Raw genomic sequence first — 18,002 nt, 5'->3', positions numbered from 1 at the left:
ATGAAAAATTATTATTGAGGGAGAACCCCTGTAAGTATAATTTCCCACGTCCAGTGTGTCATTCAGAGCATAGTTTTCATACATGACCCCAGTGTTTTATCATCATTAATATCACACCACAATCATATGCAGACCTTGTTATTCTATATTCAAAGCATAAATCACACACGTCATTCTCACATTCTTTAAGCAAGTTTTGCGCCCCCTACAGTAAAAGCGGGGAGAACAGCAGATCCAAAATGACTCACGCATCAGACTGCGTCACTTTATCGTTCCATTCTCCAAGTTTCTCTGATGTTTTAACGTAACTGGAACAAAATGAACACCAGGTTTGTAATGACAAAGCTGTGTATCATGCAGAAGTAGCCTGTGAGGGGGTAACATAACGGTGCAGAGGGGACACATTTTCACAAGTCATGGCATGGACGATGCAACAACACATGCCTTTGCAATACCTGGATTTGTGACTTTATTATTGTGTTGCATCAATTAAGGAAAATCACTAGAAAAGTTATTTGAAATCGAGTCTAATGCATGTTTTAGAGGACAAGTCCATGTATTCAATAATTATCCATGGACTCTTACGTAAATAATAAATACTCACGAGTAATACAGGTAAAAGGCATAGACTTAGGGTATTTGCACACATTGAGTATTTGGAGATTTTTTTGCACCAAAAATCAGTGTGGACAGGAAAAACTATGTAAAATACAAACTTTATTCCTTGAGTTTTTTCCCCCATTCATTTGAAAAAAAAACAAAACACAATGGTTCAAATATGCCAGGAAAAATAAGCATGTATGAGAAAGTCGGACCCCCACTGACAATATTCTTAGGATAGGCCACCAGTGCACTAAGGCCTAAAGAGAACTGAATAGACTTTACAAGTTGTGCAAACAGATGAGCCGAACAATATGGCAAAACATTTTTTTTAACCATAATTGGTAATTAATAAGTGTGGGTACTCCCAACACATATGCAACCTACAAAGGAACGGAGTATGGTACCCAAAAAGAAGTCCTAGACAATGACAAATTGAGTGCATCTAAAACATCAATTTTATTATACATGCATGATAAAAAACACGACAAAATGTTAAAAATAGCAGGTCAAATGGAGGGGAATACACAATCAGAGCGGTAACCCATTAGGTCCACATGGGATTTTCTATACAGTTGTTACATAATTCAAGGAATGCAAGTGGCAGGCACATACATGGTTAAGTCTCAATCGACTTTAATTTCTCTAATTCTAGCCAAGTGGAATACAAGTGAAACCCAAGGAAAGTGCCTATTCTCAGGTGATCTATATCAGCAGCAAACTTGAATAATAAATATAAATAGGGTGAAAGCAGTAAAGGGAGGTCAAATGACTACCCATCTAACAACCTACAGGACTCACCCATGTTAAAGATAGGGACCTGGTGCCGCGCTGAAGACCCGACGCGCGTTTTGCGTATGTTTCCTCGGGGGGCTGTGGTTGTGTAAGGGCTCTCCTTATATATCTACCTAATCAGATGTAGCTAGGACACACGCCGGTATCATGGCGCATGTGCGATGATGTCATCCACTTCCGTCGCTTCATTTCCGGCCAATTCCTGACGGGAGTGTGGGTGGGAACAATTGTTCCAGTGACGTCAGTAACTAACACTCCCATCATGCGGAAGCCTTATGAGACGCAGCCGGACCAGTGGTACACCGCGCATGCGCTACTAGCGGCGGCCATTTGTAGTGAGAGACAAGTAAAGGGCAGGAAGTAAGAATCAAAATCAACTAGCAAGAACAGATCAATAGTCAAGATAGAGAAAATAGGGTGATAGCCAATAGGTCCCATACATGGATAATCAAATATATTGATAATAGCAACACATACTGTTTCGCATACATATTCATAATCAAAGTACATGACATAAATAAGTTCACCTGAGAATAGGCACTTTCCTTGTGTTTCACTTGTATTCTATTTGGATAGAATTAGAGAAATTAAAGTCCATTGAGACTTAACCATGTATGTGCCTGCCACTTGCATTCCTTGAATTATGTAACAACTTTATAGAAAATCCCATGTGGACCTAATGGGTTACCGCTCTGATTTTGTGTATTCGCCTCCATTTGACCTGCTATTTTTAACATTTTGTCGTGTTTTTTATCATGCATGTATAATAAAATTGATGTTTTAGATGCCCTCAATTTGTCATTGTCTAGGACTTCTTTTTGGGTACCATACTCCGTTCCTTTGTAGGTTGCAGACTTTACAAGTTATAACATCTCTCTGGGGGACAAAGGGACAACTCACGCATTAGACATTTGGACGTCATGCAGACTCTTGGAGAGGTTGAGCTTCAGTTGGTTTAGAGGAGTCTGTCCCAGCTTTCTCTTCAGCTCCGCTGCATAGCGCTCCTTGGCAGACAGAACTTGCCGCAGAGTTTGAATCTCCTCCTCCACCTACAGATCAAAAAACAGAGACTTGTTCATATTTCTATGATATTCAATATATAATTAGCGGCATAAGCAATAAGCTGCATTTATGTGGAACTGCTTAATAACATGTATACATTAGACAGGTCAGCACTAAAGCCATATAATTCAGGTGCAAGCCTCTCAATCTACTGGACATTAGACCAAAAATAGAAAAAAGCTAAAAAGTCAGAACTACCTGGTCATAGAAGGAAAAAACAGAAGATACATTCCATGCTTGAAGTAAATGACATTTCAGCTCCCACAAAGAGCCTTTCCTTCATTTCAGAAATGCTCATAGTGGGAGCTGAAACGTCATTTACTTCAATACTTCAACCATGGAACAAATCTTGATAATACTGATACAATATGTCAATTGACCACCAGATGTCAGACTGAAGGGAACATTTACTATACAGCGGAGTAAATGCCCCAATACACATTAGATAGCCATCAGATGGACAATCTTATGGTGGACCGTTCTCGCTCGCGCTCTCTACTCCCCCATACACATGAACGTTTGAGCTTGGACTAACTTTCATGTGTTTATAAAGGGGAGAGCAAAAAAAAAAAAGCCACTACCAGAAAGCTTTGGAAATGGCTTATATCCTCAATTAAGAGTTGGGTGTTAAAATTGAAACAGCCTGATTCCTACTTCCCCCATTATCATCTGTTGTGGGGAGTTGAGAGGCCCCCATACATATTTGACCATCTGCCAATCCTCCTGATCTTGGCAGGTTCACTAACACAAATGGTCTTTGATTGTTACATTGACATAACAGTCCGACCTGCTTTCAATTCCCTGACAAGGTTGCTCTGATTTGTGCTCATGTATTCCTTTTAATGGTATTTGGATAAAAGAGTTGTTTGTAAGTTTAGGTCTTGTTTCCATACACAAGAAATATCGGGTCAGGTTTTTTTTTTTTATGCCTGAGATATACACAGAACGGAAACAAAGTCGTGCACCAGTCTGGCGTCCACAGCCGGATCAGTGATTCTGAACCAATCCAGAGAAAAACGAATGGGAACAATCCCAAAGAAATCTATGGGATAAGTTCAATCATTGCTTTACCTCCATGCTGGAGAGAGAAAAAAAAGCCAGGTGGCTAGGTAAATCGAAACAAACCCTTACCCTGGGAACTCCACATGAAAGTTTCATCTTTTGAGCAAAAACCCACCAAATGTACAATATGGGACGCACCTTAACAAGGTCACTGCGCAGTTCTTCCGCTTCGGCCTCGGTCAAACCCTCTGGCAGCACTCCTCCAGCAGCATCAGCTGGCACTCTGGCTCCTGCTGGGCCCACTGGGACGTCCGTCATGGTGTCTGACAGCAAACCTTTGTTGGGAGAGTTAAGGTTGATGTCTGTCAGGGGAGGAGATGGAGAGTCAGAGGGAAGGGAGCAGGCAGGGAATATTCAGAGCAAGAAGCAAACGGATGGAATAGCTGGAAACAAGCTAATCTTAATAATAACCCCCCCCCCCGCCCCCCAAAGCCTAATAAACAGACATATGGGGTAGTTTTCAATTAGGTCAATTTGGAGTCTCCCAAAAAGGCCGTTTTGCCCATAGCCGGCTTTACCAAGCACTTTGCTACTAAAACACATTAGCCCTTTGGGCCTCCAAATACTGTAATTAGACAGGCAAGCATGGCCACAAAAGGGCAGAACATGTCATGTATGAAATTGAACACATACAAAAAAGTGCATCATCCAATCAGATATTAACTAGCTCTCCCAGAAAAAAATATGCTACATAAAAGTTGTGATATTATTTATTACAAGAAGAAAAAAAAAAAAAAATGCTATATAATATGTAAAAATATAGTATTTGTGTGTGCACTAGGCTACATACATGTCCATCTCTGGACTAAGCGTGCAGCAAATAAAAGGCTAGAAAACTAAAGGGAATGCAAAGAAATTACAGACAAAGCTTTAACCAAACAGAAGAGAGTTGAATTAAAGGAGTCTACCAGCAGAATGACTGACTGTTCAAACAAGCGCTCAGTGCATCATGGCGGGGCCAATCATTTAGCTACACAATCCCATCTACATCCACACCTCATCTTCTTCAAAGCCAGAGAAGGGTGGAGAGATTGAAAAAAAGCATATGGGAAGGTGTATTTAAATATTTGGCCACGTCAAGGGTGCACCGAGAGCCTGTACTTGGATTGAACAGTCATTCTGTGCACCTTACCATCTACTTGTTTTCCATCTCCACCCTTCTCGGTCTCTGTAAAGCCAGACCTGTCAAAGAAGAGGTGGTATGGAGATAGGGGGAAAACAAGTAGGAGGGAAGGAGCACATAAATGTTTGGCCACACCAAGGGTGCACCGAGCACTTCTACTTGGTTTGAACAATCATTCTGTGCTGACAGAGTCCCTTAAATGCCAGAAGAAAGGGAAAGAAAAACTGCCTGTTGCTTCACAAAACGTTTTCCTTACATTCTGTAACGTTGATTTATTACATACAGTACAGACCAAAAGTTTGGACACACCTTCTCATTTAAAGATTTTTCTGTATTTTCATGATTTTGAAAATTGTACATTCACACTGAAGGCATCAAAACTATGAATTAACACATGTGGAATTATATACTTAACAAAAAAGTGTGAAACAACTGAAAATATGTCTTATATTCTAGGTTGTTCAAAGTAGCCACCTTTTGCTTTGATGACTGCTTTGCACACTCTTGGCATTCTCTTGATGAGCTTCAAGAGGTAGTCACCGGAAATGGTCTTCCAACAATCTTGAAGGAGTTCCCAGAGATGCTTAGCACTTGTTGGCCCTTTTGCCTTCACTCTGCGGTCAAGCTCATCCCAAACCATCTCGATTGGGTTCAGGTCTGGTGACTGTGGAGGCCAGGTCATCTGGCGTAGCACCCCATCACTCTCCTTCTTGGTCAAATAGCCCTTACACAGCCTGGAGGTGTGTTTGGGGTCATTGTCCTGTTGAAAAATAAATGATGGTCCAACTAAACGCAAACCGGATGGAATAGCATGCCGCTGCAAGTGCTGTGGTAGCCAGGTTGGTTCAGTATGCCTTCAATTTTGAATAAATCTCCAACAGTGTCACCAGCAAAGCACCCCCACACCATCACACCTCCTCCTCCATGCTTCACGGTGGGAACCAGGCATGTAGAATCCATCCGTTCACCTTTTCCGCGTCGCACAAAGACACGGTGGTTGGAACCAAAGATCTCAAATTTGGACTCATCAGACCAAAGCACAGATTTCCACTGGTCTAATGTCCATTCCTTGTGTTCTTTAGCCCAAACAAGTCTCTTCTGCTTGTGGTCTGTCCTTAGCAGTGGTTTCCTAGCAGCTATTTTACCATGAAGGCCTGCTGCACAAAGTCTCCTCTTAACAGTTGTTGAAGAGATGTGTCTGCTGCTAGAACTCTGTGTGACATTGACCTGGTCTCTAATCTGAGCTGCTGTTAACCTGTGATTTCTGAGGCTGGTGACTCGGATAAACTTATCCTCAGAAGTAGAGGTGACTCTTGGTCTTCCTTTCCAGGGGCGGTCCTCATGTGAGCCAGTTTCTTTGTAGCGCTTGATGGTTTTTGCAACTGCACTTGGGGACACTTTCAAAGTTTGCCCAATTTTTCGGACTGACTGACCTTCATTTCTTAAAGTAGTGATGGCCACTCGTTTTTCTTTACTTAGAATTTGTATTATGGCAAGAAAAAAAGCAGCTAACAGTCTATTCAGTAGGACTATCAGCTGTGTATCCACCAGACTTCTGCACAACACAACAGATGGTCCCAACCCCATTTATAAGGCAAGAAATCCCACTTATTAAACCTGACAGGGCACACCTGTGAAGTGAAAACCATTTCCGGTGACTACCTCTTGAAGCTCATCAAGAGAATGCCAAGAGTGTGCAAAGCAGTCATCAAAGCAAAAGGTGGCTACTTTGAAGAACCTAGAATATAAGATATATTTTCAGTTGCTTCACACTTTTTTGTTAAGTATATAATTCCACATGTGTTAATTCATAGTTTTGATGCCTTCAGTGTGAATGTACAATTTTCATAGTCATGAAAATACAGAAAAATCTTTAAATGAGAAGGTGTGTCCAAACTTTTGGTCTGTACTGTACATTGAAATGCTTACAAATTCATAAGTCAATTATTATCCAAATGGTAGACTACTAAAGAAGGACTAGGGTAAGGAAAATGTCATCCATTTGTGCCCACTATTAAAACACCCAAGTTTTTGTAAAAAAAAAAAAAAAGGAGACAGAGAACCTGGAACCAGTGAGTAGGAAGCTGCCCACACACAAACAGGAAACGGTCCTCTTTCCATAGCAGCCTGTTCCTGACTTATTGCACAGAGTGCGGTGTGATTTGATCACGAACATTAAAACTATCTGGAGAGCCAGACATATTCTGTGCAACTAAGGAAATTAGATCTCCCTCAATGACACATCCTACACAAACACCAGTGGCCAGATAAGAGTCCAGCAGATGAGCTGACACAGAACAAAGGAAATCACAGGAAACCAAGCTCTGGACATAGGGCCAGTTCAGAGATCACACAAAGAATAATACCACCTCATTAATAAGCTTTTTGCACACTATATAGGAACAAGAGACTATTTATAAGGCCTCGTACACATAGCAAAATCATATACATGAAGTCTATGTATGAACTTGCTGATCACTGAGGGGGTCTGACTGCTAAATCCCCTAGTGAAACCTAGAAAGGGGCTCTGAAACGTTCCATTCATTTCAATGCTCAGTATAGCACTGTGCTATCTCCAACAGTCCCATAGACAAGGAATGTAGTGCATGCACGGCCACAAGGCATTGCCAACATTTTCCTGTTCTCAGAATCGTTGGGGGAACAGTCAGCAAGTTATCACCTATGCTGCATAAAAGTGATAACTTGCTGAGTTAGCAAAACCCCTTAAAGGCAATACCTGAAAGACAAATGGCAAACATTTTCCATACAAATCAAGCAAGGAAAACAAACCACAGGTACAGTACAGGCCCTAAGACTTCTAAGCATGCCATATTAAAGGAATTGTACAGGAAAGATGACCCATAATACAGTCATTTACACGAGTCCCCTAATTTAACTATAGACATAGGATGGAAATTAGTCATCAAAGGCCAACATGTACAAGCCAGCGCTATGTGACGACTTGTAGTCAAGCGATAGAAGATCACAATGTCACGCTACTACACTACAACTGATGATGACTGTAGTTGTATTGTCTGTCACCCACAAGTTGCTGCAATCCGCCTTTCATTAGTTACAACTGACAGTGCTACATTTGCAATCTCAATGTTCTGTTGTCACATTAGTCCTAGACTTAACCACACTGCAGCTTATGTAGTCACTAACTGTTCCACTTCACCCAAAATACTGACAATGCAGCCTTAGAGGAACCGTATCGTCATCTCATTACTCCATTTCTTTACACTGTAAAAATTGCGAACAGGTTCAAGAAGCTAGACCCGTCTTTCTAGTTTGAAATGTGCAAGTGATAAAAAACGGCGGCTGCCGCTAATAAAAGAATTGCTACGAAAAACAAGCTTGGGATAAATGACACTATATATACACGACCCCTGCTGTGCGCCTGATGCTTGTGTTTTGTCAGAGGAAACAACATGGAAGCGATACCAGAAAGGGAAGCAGATAATGACACACACAGGACCCTGGCTGTTGAACCTCGAATTACTCTATACTTAAAATAATCACACAAGAAATCCATCAGGCAATTAAGGATATAGAGACTAGTGTTGAGCTCAACCCTAATAATCATATATTAATGACTCGGTAGTTAGTTTGTAGACTGGCAATATAGTGTACATGCAACGTGCACAACAATATCTGCAAGACAAGAACAATTTACATAGTCATACTGATGACCGCAAACATCTTGTAGTGCACACATTTGGGCAGTAGTAGATTTTTAATAATACTTAGGCCAAATCTTCCCATCTGAGCACAATCCGTGTTTCACAGATGTGTGAAAGTTGTCTTCAACCCCGATTCATCAAAACAATTTCAACAGAATTCTGACAATTGATTTGAAAAGTTGCAAAATTTGGAGACTTTTGGTGTTTTCACAACAGTTTCTCCCAGGTCTGCCAAAATGGACATAGCTGAGGCAGGACAGAGGTGCGGCAGGGGTGTGACGAGCTGTGGCATTCCTTACGCCATAAATCTTACTACAGTAAGATTTTTAGCATGGTGCACACCACTCATCAGATGCTCCAGGACCAGCAAAATAATCACAAGTCTTGATGAATCGGGGCCCTAGTCTTTAAAGATTTGGCTGCTGAACAATATAGCCCTGATTCATTAAAGCGCACCAGTCAGCAGGATTGTGCTCAGTAAACCACATACACTGTCAGGTGGCGACATTACACTGAGTAAAATGATACCTTTGTTGATGAAATCCGTGCTGTGGTTCTTTTATAATCTTTATTTTCATTCCTGAGATAATGATATGCTCGTGCTTCGGGGTGGTCCTTTGGCTGCGTACTCACGGTGCGGATTACAAGCGCTTTTGATGCGGAATTTCCGCAGCGGAAACGCTTGTAAAACGCTTGGTAATCCACACCCCATGGTCCCCAATGAGAATCCGCAAGTTCTATGCCCATGCTGCAGATTTTTACGCAGCGTTTATGCTGCGTTCAAAAATCCGCAGCATGTTCATTAATTTTGCGTTTCCGCAAGCGGAATTGCCTTATTCAATGCATGAAAAAACGCAAGGCAATTCCGCATGTCGAAAACGCGCGATAAACGCTTGCGGAATTCCGCATCCGTTTTTCCGGGAGAGGACTTGCAGAAATGAAGCAGAAATTTTCTGCATCGTGGGCACATAGCCTTTGGGGAGGGGCTTTATCTTGTTCTCTACTTATGTATTCATATCTCCGGCTTCTGTCAGGTCACTGTGCTTTCAGTGACCTGTCTCCCATTTTAAATACTGCCTGTGTAATTGTGGTACACATCAAGAAGTTCGCCTGTAGCACAACAGCCCCCGCCGCCCGCGCATGCACAGTAGCATATTTTGGTTGCCGAGATGTGCTACTGCGCACGCGTGGGCGCCATATTGCTGCAGGCAAATTTCTTTTTCCTCCAGCAAAATGGGCAGTGGCATCTATCGGCAAGCGATACAAGCTACTGCGCGGCTGCCATTTTGCTAGATTAAAAAAAATATTTGGCCCCAGCAATATGGCGCCGCAAGTCGCGCATGTGCAGTAGCATCTCTTGGCAACAGAGTGATGCTACTGCACAAGCGCGACCGGCGACGCCATATTACTGTAGGCATATTTGTTTTTCCTCCAGTAAAATGGCACAGCTAGCAGCGCTTGGGCAGTGGCATCTATCGGCAAGCGATAGATGCTACTGTGCACGCGCAGGTGCCATTTTGCTGGAGAAAAAAGAAATTTGCCTGCAGCAATATGGCACTGCCGGCCGCGCTTGCGCAGTACCATCTCTCGGCAAACAAGATATGTTACTGAGCATGCGGCGGGGACATTTGGCTGCAGGTAAATTTCCTGATGTGTACCACGATTATACAGGCAATATTTCAAATAGGAGACAGGTCACTGAAAGCACAGTAATCTGTCAGAAACTGTACATATGAATACATAAGCAGAGCACCAGATAGAGTCCCTCCCCACAGGCTGCCCCGAAGCACAGGCATATCATTATCTCAGGAACGAAAATAAAGATTATAAAAAAATCACAGCACAGATTTCATCAACCAAGTTATCATTTTAATCAGTGTAATATCGCCCACCTGACAGTGTATGTGGTTTACGGAGCACAATCCTGCTGACAGGTACGCTTTAAGGCTAGTGAGGGGGCATGTTGGGAGTCAGAAGCCCCCTAATGAATCTGGAGCGTCTGTGAGCAATGCCAGAAATCTTACTCCAGTCCCAGTCTGGAGTAAGACTTCTAGAGTAAGGAACGCCACAGCTCATCATGAACTACAAGAGCTGTGGCATCCCCAGTCTCTACAAATTTTGATGGAGCTGGGAAGAACTGGGCAAGAACACCAAGAGACGCAAAATTTTCACCTAACTCCAAGTTGCACAAAAATGGTGATTTTTCAAAGCAATTTATGCCAGAATTCTGGCGAAATTGTTTTGATGAATTGGGGCCTATATGTATCCTCATCCACACATTTGATATACACAAAACTCTGCAGTCCCAGAGATCCTTATTCAGAAACTTTTAACAAAAGATCTATGAATAAAGTGGAGGACGAGATGTTAACGCAGTTTTTCAGCTAAATTTTGTCACAATTCCTTAATGCCCCACTGCCCCCTTATAAAACATTACAAGGAGTAACTGTGGATCACAGCGTAGGTAAACAGGCAACAGATGTACCAAGTGCTTATTCATCCTGATGAAACTTCTGTAGACAGCAACGGATGCAGTTTAATGATCGGCCACAGAGACACTACCTCTAATGGATTCAATCTGTGCTAATTTGGGTTATCTAAAGTAATGGTGCTTAACGTACCCTAAAATTGGGCTTCATGTGTCAATGTGCAATCATTATACCAAGTGTTGGGATGTTACAGACCTGTAACCCTAATCTGGGTGTCATTGGCCTGTGCCTTCTCCTGATAGTCGAGTGCCATGCTGCCATTGTCTTGTATCCCTTAGTGTTAGCTTGTCATCATACCGTACCATAAGTGTCAGGTCCTGTACCCCAAGTATAAATTCAGGGTGTCATTCCTAAAATAGGCACTTGTACTTTAATTAGCAAAAGAACACGGACACTTGGTGGGATGTAAGACATTAGTACATCACTTCTTGCTTTGTTAAATGGCATAGATTTTTTTTTAAAAGTAGCAGTGTCAAGGTAAAATATATATTATAGAAAATCAATTAGTTTCTTTTAATAGATTACCTAATCAGTGTGAATTAATATAGAGATGATGGAATAATCTATGTGTATGTATGTATGCAAATGTGTATATGCACATGCTTATGTTAATAGTTAATGAATATATAACTAAGTTTCTATTCTTATTGGAGACATGAACAACTAAATGATTTCCTGAGAATGACGTATGCATGTGCATGGCTGATAACAGAGATTCATGTCGAGTTTGCAAAGATGGCGCCGAGAGACGACTTCACCCCTCGCATCAGAATTCCTAAGGCGTTACTGAGGCCAAGAGATACATGGATGAGCAAATTGCAGTGTGCCGAGTTATCAGAAAGAGCAATGAATTTTACTAATCCCACCTAGAAGTAGAATACTATATAACCCCATGTCTACGTAATAAAGTATGCCATTTTGCGTGGTTCAGTCTCTGAGTGAAGTTTTTCAACCAGATTAGCAAATCTGGTTAATTAGCTTCTCTGAATGCACTCGCACATCTTTAATTTGGAGGAGAGCAGTTACCTGGTGTATCTTAAATTGGTGAAACCTCCACCGCAGCATCTCTGCCTCCCTGCTCACCCTACAGTGAGTCTTAGGCCACGGCCCCACTATCAGTATTTGGTCAGTATTGGGAGCAAAAATCAGGTGAGGAACAATCAGAGAAAAGGTATAATAGAAACAAGTCACCCATTCTGCATTTATCACCCACTCCTGGTTATGGTTCCCACTCCCGAGAAAAAATACTGACCAAATAGTGATAGTGGGGCCGTTGCCTTAGTGGAAGAACACTTCTATAAGACCATTTTCAACCAGCATTTCCATATTTATTTGAGCCCCTTTCATGGATCTGCCTCTCCTTTGAGGCCAGATGGCTGTGATTGTGGAATACCGGCCATTCCTACAGTAGGATTCTCTGGCTTGGACAGCGAGCTCACAGCAGCAATCATTATAATCTACCACATGTTACTAAATCTCTATCTGTATCTCATCTGCAATCAGAGTGTTTAAATCTAGAATGATGGCAACCAAATAAGATGATGATCAGCTCATCTGTGTAAGGGGAAGCTTGTACTGTTATTAGTACTGCTCCTTTCTGATTAAAAAAAGCATTTCCCTGCATGTCAATAGCAAAATAAGTCTTTGTGTCACAGCATATTCAGCTGCTCAATAATTCCTGTTTCTAGTAAAACTGGGTAATAAGGCTCCCCAAATTCCTAAAACAGCAAAGCTGCCTAACTATGTGACGACAGACTGTCAAACCATGCTGAGGGTTCTTGTTTCATGACAAAGCGAGAGCCAAGGACTGAAGACCTAGTGGCTTAAAGTGAACATCTGGTTTTAAGGATTTTCTGAAAGGTTCTCTACTGTATTAGAAAGCAGATGTGTTAGGGGCCCATACACTCCCGATCCCTATGTTTTCTCCTATCCCCCTATTGAAAACACATGAATACTCGGCAGAGCGCTCACGTGTATGGGAGAGTCGTGAGAGATAGAAATGCTGAAGGAACGTAACGTAAGCACACGCCAAAGTCACTGCTACATTATCAGACTGTGGTGTACAAAGCTGGATGGACACACACGAGACCCGTTGTCAGCCAAATGTTCATTCAGCCAACACCTCCCTCTCCCACACCCTCATACACATGAACAGTTTTAGAAGTTTTCAATAGAGAGTGGGAAGTTTACATCCCCTACTCTAACTACCCGATCCTTCTCTCCTCCAACATCATCTCTCGGCAGAGCCAGGAGGCCAGCATACATATCATATATGATGGTCATCTAGCATGTATGGGACCTTCAGTCTTCCAATTAACATAGATCTAACATTTCAACAGAATAAAACTATAATTTACAGGGATTGTCCTTACTGTGGACAATTCCTTATGTTGAAAAGGTTCTCTGGGGATACAACACACTTATTGTCTATGGGGCCGGACAAGATATTTGCTGTCTCTGAAACCTTTGAAGGTGTTAATAAATGAGGATAATAAAGATAAGAACATCCATCATGTTATAGGATTGGCCAAAGGTGAGAATGGGATAGGTGACTAATGCCACCATCTTAGGTTGGACTACAATAACGCCAAGCCTAGGGTGACAATTAATGTAAGAGTTAGCCTATCCAACCGCCCCAATGCAATGTGCTGCACTGTAGTTACAGATTAGTGTGAAACAATCAATCGCCGTCCTCAAGGTGATAAAATGGCACACAATGACAACTTTGAACTTGAACTTTTTTAAGTAACTTCTAAAAGGCCATTGAAATACACAATATTAGATACACATTCCAGCTAATATGGGACTTTCATCATATGGGTGTCAGATACAAGATTCTCTAGTCTCAAAGTTTAAGGGGCAGTGTGTTTGGCTCCCAAAGGGCTCTGCGGAACGACACCAAAGGAAAAAGCGACCACAAAGCGCATCTGATTTTCTGGGTAACTAGCACATTTGTGTATTATGCAGCCAATTTGTTTTCATTGCAAAAAACGTGCAATAGTTTTCTAGTTTTTAAAGTTGAAGGTAGATATAAGCAGGGCTGAGGAGTTGGAGCCGGTATAAAATGGGCTAACTCCGACTCCTAAAATATATAATAAATTGGGTACAGTTGTTCAATGCAGTTTGTGGGGAATATTTTTTCATAAGAATTTGGGAAAGTTATGAAATGTCCTATAGATGTCTGTCCTATTCCTGATCTAAAGGTCTAGACTTTTAGCTGAGATGAATCTGTGCTACAGTAAATTTATCACTTAAACATGAGCCATGTATGAGGGAGTCGTGGAGTCATGGAAATTGAGGAGTCGGAGGGTTTGCTTACCGACTCCACAGCCATGGATATAAGTCGATCCGAGTTCAACCCATAACATAACATGCAGATCCAGAGAAATACATCTCTTAACTTGTAAGCGTTTATGTACAAGTTACAGTCATAACAAGGTGTTTGCCACAAATTCAGAAAATTAGGGCAAAAAAACACAACATGGGCCCAATATGTGAATAAGCCCTAATGAACAAACGTGGGCTGTCCAGCTCATATCTTCCAGAAGTGATAGCATGTGCACTACATAAATACTGCCAAGAGATATCATGGCCATATGGAACCACACCCCAACATAGTGCAACACCCTGCTAATGTAAGCAGCTTCCAAAGCCACTCTGCAACATTATCAGACTGAATAAAGCTTGTCACACACACCAAGAGATCGCCGTCAGCTATATGTTCGTTAGGCAGCTACCTCTCCCGACTCCCTCATACACAAGCGCTCAGCGGAGCGTTTGTTTTCAATTGGGAGAGAAGAGAAGTTTATCTCCCCCTGAAAACCTAACAATCAGGAGATCAAATTACAGTCAGGGCTGTGGAGTAGGTATAAGATGGACCGACTCCTAAAATATATAATAAATTGGGTACAGTAGTTTAATGCAGTTTGTGGGGAATATTTTTTTCATAAGAATTTGGGAAAGTTATGAAATGTCCTATAAATGTCTGTCCTATTCCTGATCTAAGGGTCTAGACTTTTAGCTGAGATGAATCTGTGCTACAGTAAATTTATCACTTAACCATGACCCATGTATGAGGGAGTCGGTGTCATGGAAATTGAGGAGTCAGGGGTTTGGCTTACAGACTCCACAGCCCTGATTACAACTGCCCAGTCCATCTATCCCCACACATTTCGGGAATCCCCCATACACATCAAATGGTTGTCGGACGGTCATCTAACGTGTATGGAGGCCTTCACTTGCCGTAGTCCTAACATTTGAAAAGATCTAACTACAATTTAAAGAGATAGTGCTGCTGGGCGAAATTTGCTATTTTGGAAAGGTCCTCTGAGGATAAGTGGATCAGATTGTAATAGAAACTAACACAATGTCTATGGGGTCGGACATGAGGTTTGCTGTCTCTGAAACCTTTGAAAGGGCTGATATATGGTGATGCAAAACTTATATGAATGACTGGCCACAGGTAAGAATGGGGTAGCTGACTAAATGGTACCACCATAGCTTGGACTACTACAACTCCAACTCCGTAGCCCCACTGACTTTTTGTAGCACTACTGATTATAACTAGTTAGCTACAGTTGCAGTCCACGAACTGCACACAACTTCATGTATTGTTTTGGTACTACAGCTGAATAGTTAAATCAATTAGCAGTGCTACAAGAAGTCGCAGTGTAGCCGAGGCCCAATGTATCCTGTACCAATGGTATGAGGTTGAGCTGATTCTGCCATAGAGCTAGCCTCCGCATAGAGCACCGCCATTACAAATGAGTGTGAAACAATGACTGCTCTGTGGGATATGATGGCACACAATGATACAAAGTGCTAAAATGAAAATGTAACGCAAAATATAGGGTCATCCCAAAAAAACAGGTATATCCTACATTCCCCATAATTGCACGCCAAACTAGCTAATCTTAATTGGTCTTGTGTTTCAAATGGACAGAACAAAGATGCCATCCATTTGCTGTTTGTTCAAAACATGGACGTGTGTGAATAAGGCCACATTCACACGGTCAGTATTTGTAAGCCAAAACCAGGAATGGAACAATCAGAGGAAAAGTATAATAGAAACAAGTGCACCAAATACGGATGTAAAATACTGACTGTGTGAACATGGCCCAAGACTAAACCTACAAGGCAGGCTGCGACCCTGTGGGTCATAATGCCACCACATTCACGCTGCAATGCATCAGTGATCTTTGCCTCCGTGATCTGCGTTGCGACTAAAGATGCCGTGTAGCCCCAGCCCAATACAAAGCTGAGATTTTGTATTGGTGAAAGGATCCTGTGATTTTTAAGGAACTATGCTGCTGTTCTGCTATGTATGGCAGAATAGGCCACCCCACAACACCCCGCCAAAATTCTCCTACACAGAGAAACAGCGGTCAAACAGGTTGGACTGTAACTCATTCAATCCTCGGTCTACTTAGTATATAATCAGTGCCTGGCAGATAAAAAAAAGTCACGTACATGGACAACCCCATCACCTCTATACAGTGTCAGGCAATATTCTGACAGCCCCTCCATTCAGTACGACCAGAGGACAAATGCCCCCCCATACAGTATGACAGGGCAAACTATAACCTGCCCTTATTTCTTACATCCAACGGCGGGCCAACAGTTGCCCCGTCCAGCACCCCCACAGCCGCCCCCCACCCCACAGCCGCCCCATCCAGCACCACACGACGCCCCCCACAGCCGCCCCATCCAGCGCCACACGACGCCCCCCACAGTGCCACACGACGCCCCCCACAGCCGCCCCATCCAGCGCCACACGACGCCCCCCACAGCCGCCCCATCCAGCGCCACACGACGCCCCCGTCCAGCGCCACACCACACCACACTGAGCACTTATCCAATGTCACACATTCCCATTTGCTATCACAAGACCATATGCGCCCCCCCCCCCCAATGTCATGTGACATTGACAGCCTCCCCCTATTCAATGACAACACATCCTCCCCATTTCCCCCACACACAGTGATGCCTAGTTGCTCTGTAGTGGAGACTGTTCTCTCCCTCCGGCCTGGCAGAGCACACTGACAGCTCCTGACATGACACCCAGCATCGCCATTCCAGGGATGATAGACACTGCACGGCGCCACCGCCGGGCAGGGTAGCCAGCAATGCCCGCCGGCCTCAGAAGGGTCAAGAGCACGGCCATTCCCCCAACCCCCACATACAACAAGCCCCGCACCCACTCCCGCCTCACCCTGCCCGCCGGGATCCATCGCTTCGTTGACCGGAAGTTGTTTTCCTATTTTGGGCGGAGCTGCTTGACGAAACATTAGCAGCTGAAGCAGTGTCGCATGTAAATGACGTCATGACAGAGCGATGTCGCCGCGCTGGGAGCACAGACGCCATTGTCTTGGCGGTATCATTAACAGGCTTTCAGGTATGAGCGCCTGTCTGCTCTAGCTGTTTTTTTTTTGTTGCTGTTGCTAAATCCATTTCTGGCTTTTAAAACACTGTGGTTGTATTTTTCTAAAAATCCTCTGTGTCAAGCCACCCTTAGGGTATAGGTGCACAGGGCGTCTTTTTCAGGGGGATTCCACTCCTAAACGCACCTGAGAAAGCCAGTGAAACGCTGCGGAAAAATCCGCAGCATGTGCATAGAACTTGCGGAATCCCATTGGGGACCATGGGGTGCGGGTTACCAAGCGTTTTACAAGCATTTCCGCTGTGGAAATTCCGCCTCAAAAACGCTTGAAAAACGCTACGTGGGCACACAGCCTGAGAGTGATCATGCGTATTTCTATGTAACAATGACTCGTAGTTCAGTCTTTTACCTGCTGCAGGTTTACAAAGGCACAAAGTGGCTAAAAAGAAGTGACCGGATTCTCCAGATGTTTTCCACTCTGAAGACGCTCTGTATTTTATAATACAAGTCAGTGGGAAACCTCAAAAGACCCCAGTGTCCTTGTTTCAGGGGTCTTCTTTGTTGAATGGTGTTAAAAAAAAGTCTGTAAAAACAATGATGATCCAAAAAAGATGGAGACATTGTCAAAAATGTTGAAAAAGCATTAAGGAAACAGGAAAAAAAAACACTAAAAAAGATGCTTCGGGTTGAAAAATGCCTGAAGCATCTTCTTGAAAAACTCTGCGAGTTCTCCTGCCCGAAAGGACGTCATATGCACATATCCTTAGGCCGGTTTCACATGTCCATATATTTTCGGTACCGGAAAAAAC

General features: G+C 42.9%; 1 protein-coding gene across 7 annotated transcripts in view; it reads right to left on the bottom strand.

Annotated features, from left to right (window-relative positions):
• TPD52L2 (TPD52 like 2) overlaps positions 1 to 17,132 on the bottom strand; it is a 33,884-nt gene extending 16,752 nt beyond the window's left edge. For 3 of the 7 annotated variants that reach the window (XM_073682878.1, XM_073682879.1, XM_073682882.1), the window contains exons 1-4: positions 17,026 to 17,132; positions 3,658 to 3,821; positions 2,296 to 2,444; positions 249 to 308 (exon numbers count right to left, since the gene is read on the bottom strand). In XM_073682878.1, the coding sequence (XP_073538979.1) occupies positions 249 to 308; positions 2,296 to 2,444; positions 3,658 to 3,821; positions 17,026 to 17,101 (449 nt within the window). In that variant the 5' untranslated portion in view covers positions 17,102 to 17,132. The remainder of the gene's footprint in view (positions 1 to 248; positions 309 to 2,295; positions 2,445 to 3,657; positions 3,822 to 17,025) is intronic. The other 4 variants (XM_073682881.1, XM_073682883.1, XM_073682884.1 and 1 more) reach the window with 2 other exon arrangements.
• Between the last annotated feature and the right edge of the window lie 870 nt (positions 17,133 to 18,002).

This window comes from Phyllobates terribilis, unplaced genomic scaffold (assembly GCF_046119375.1).
Source record: "Phyllobates terribilis strain yellow unplaced genomic scaffold, ASM4611937v1 Scaffold_5__5_contigs__length_657084704, whole genome shotgun sequence".
NCBI classification, from domain to species: domain Eukaryota; kingdom Metazoa; phylum Chordata; class Amphibia; order Anura; family Dendrobatidae; genus Phyllobates; species Phyllobates terribilis.
This window is presented reverse-complemented; position numbering and strand designations above follow the sequence as displayed.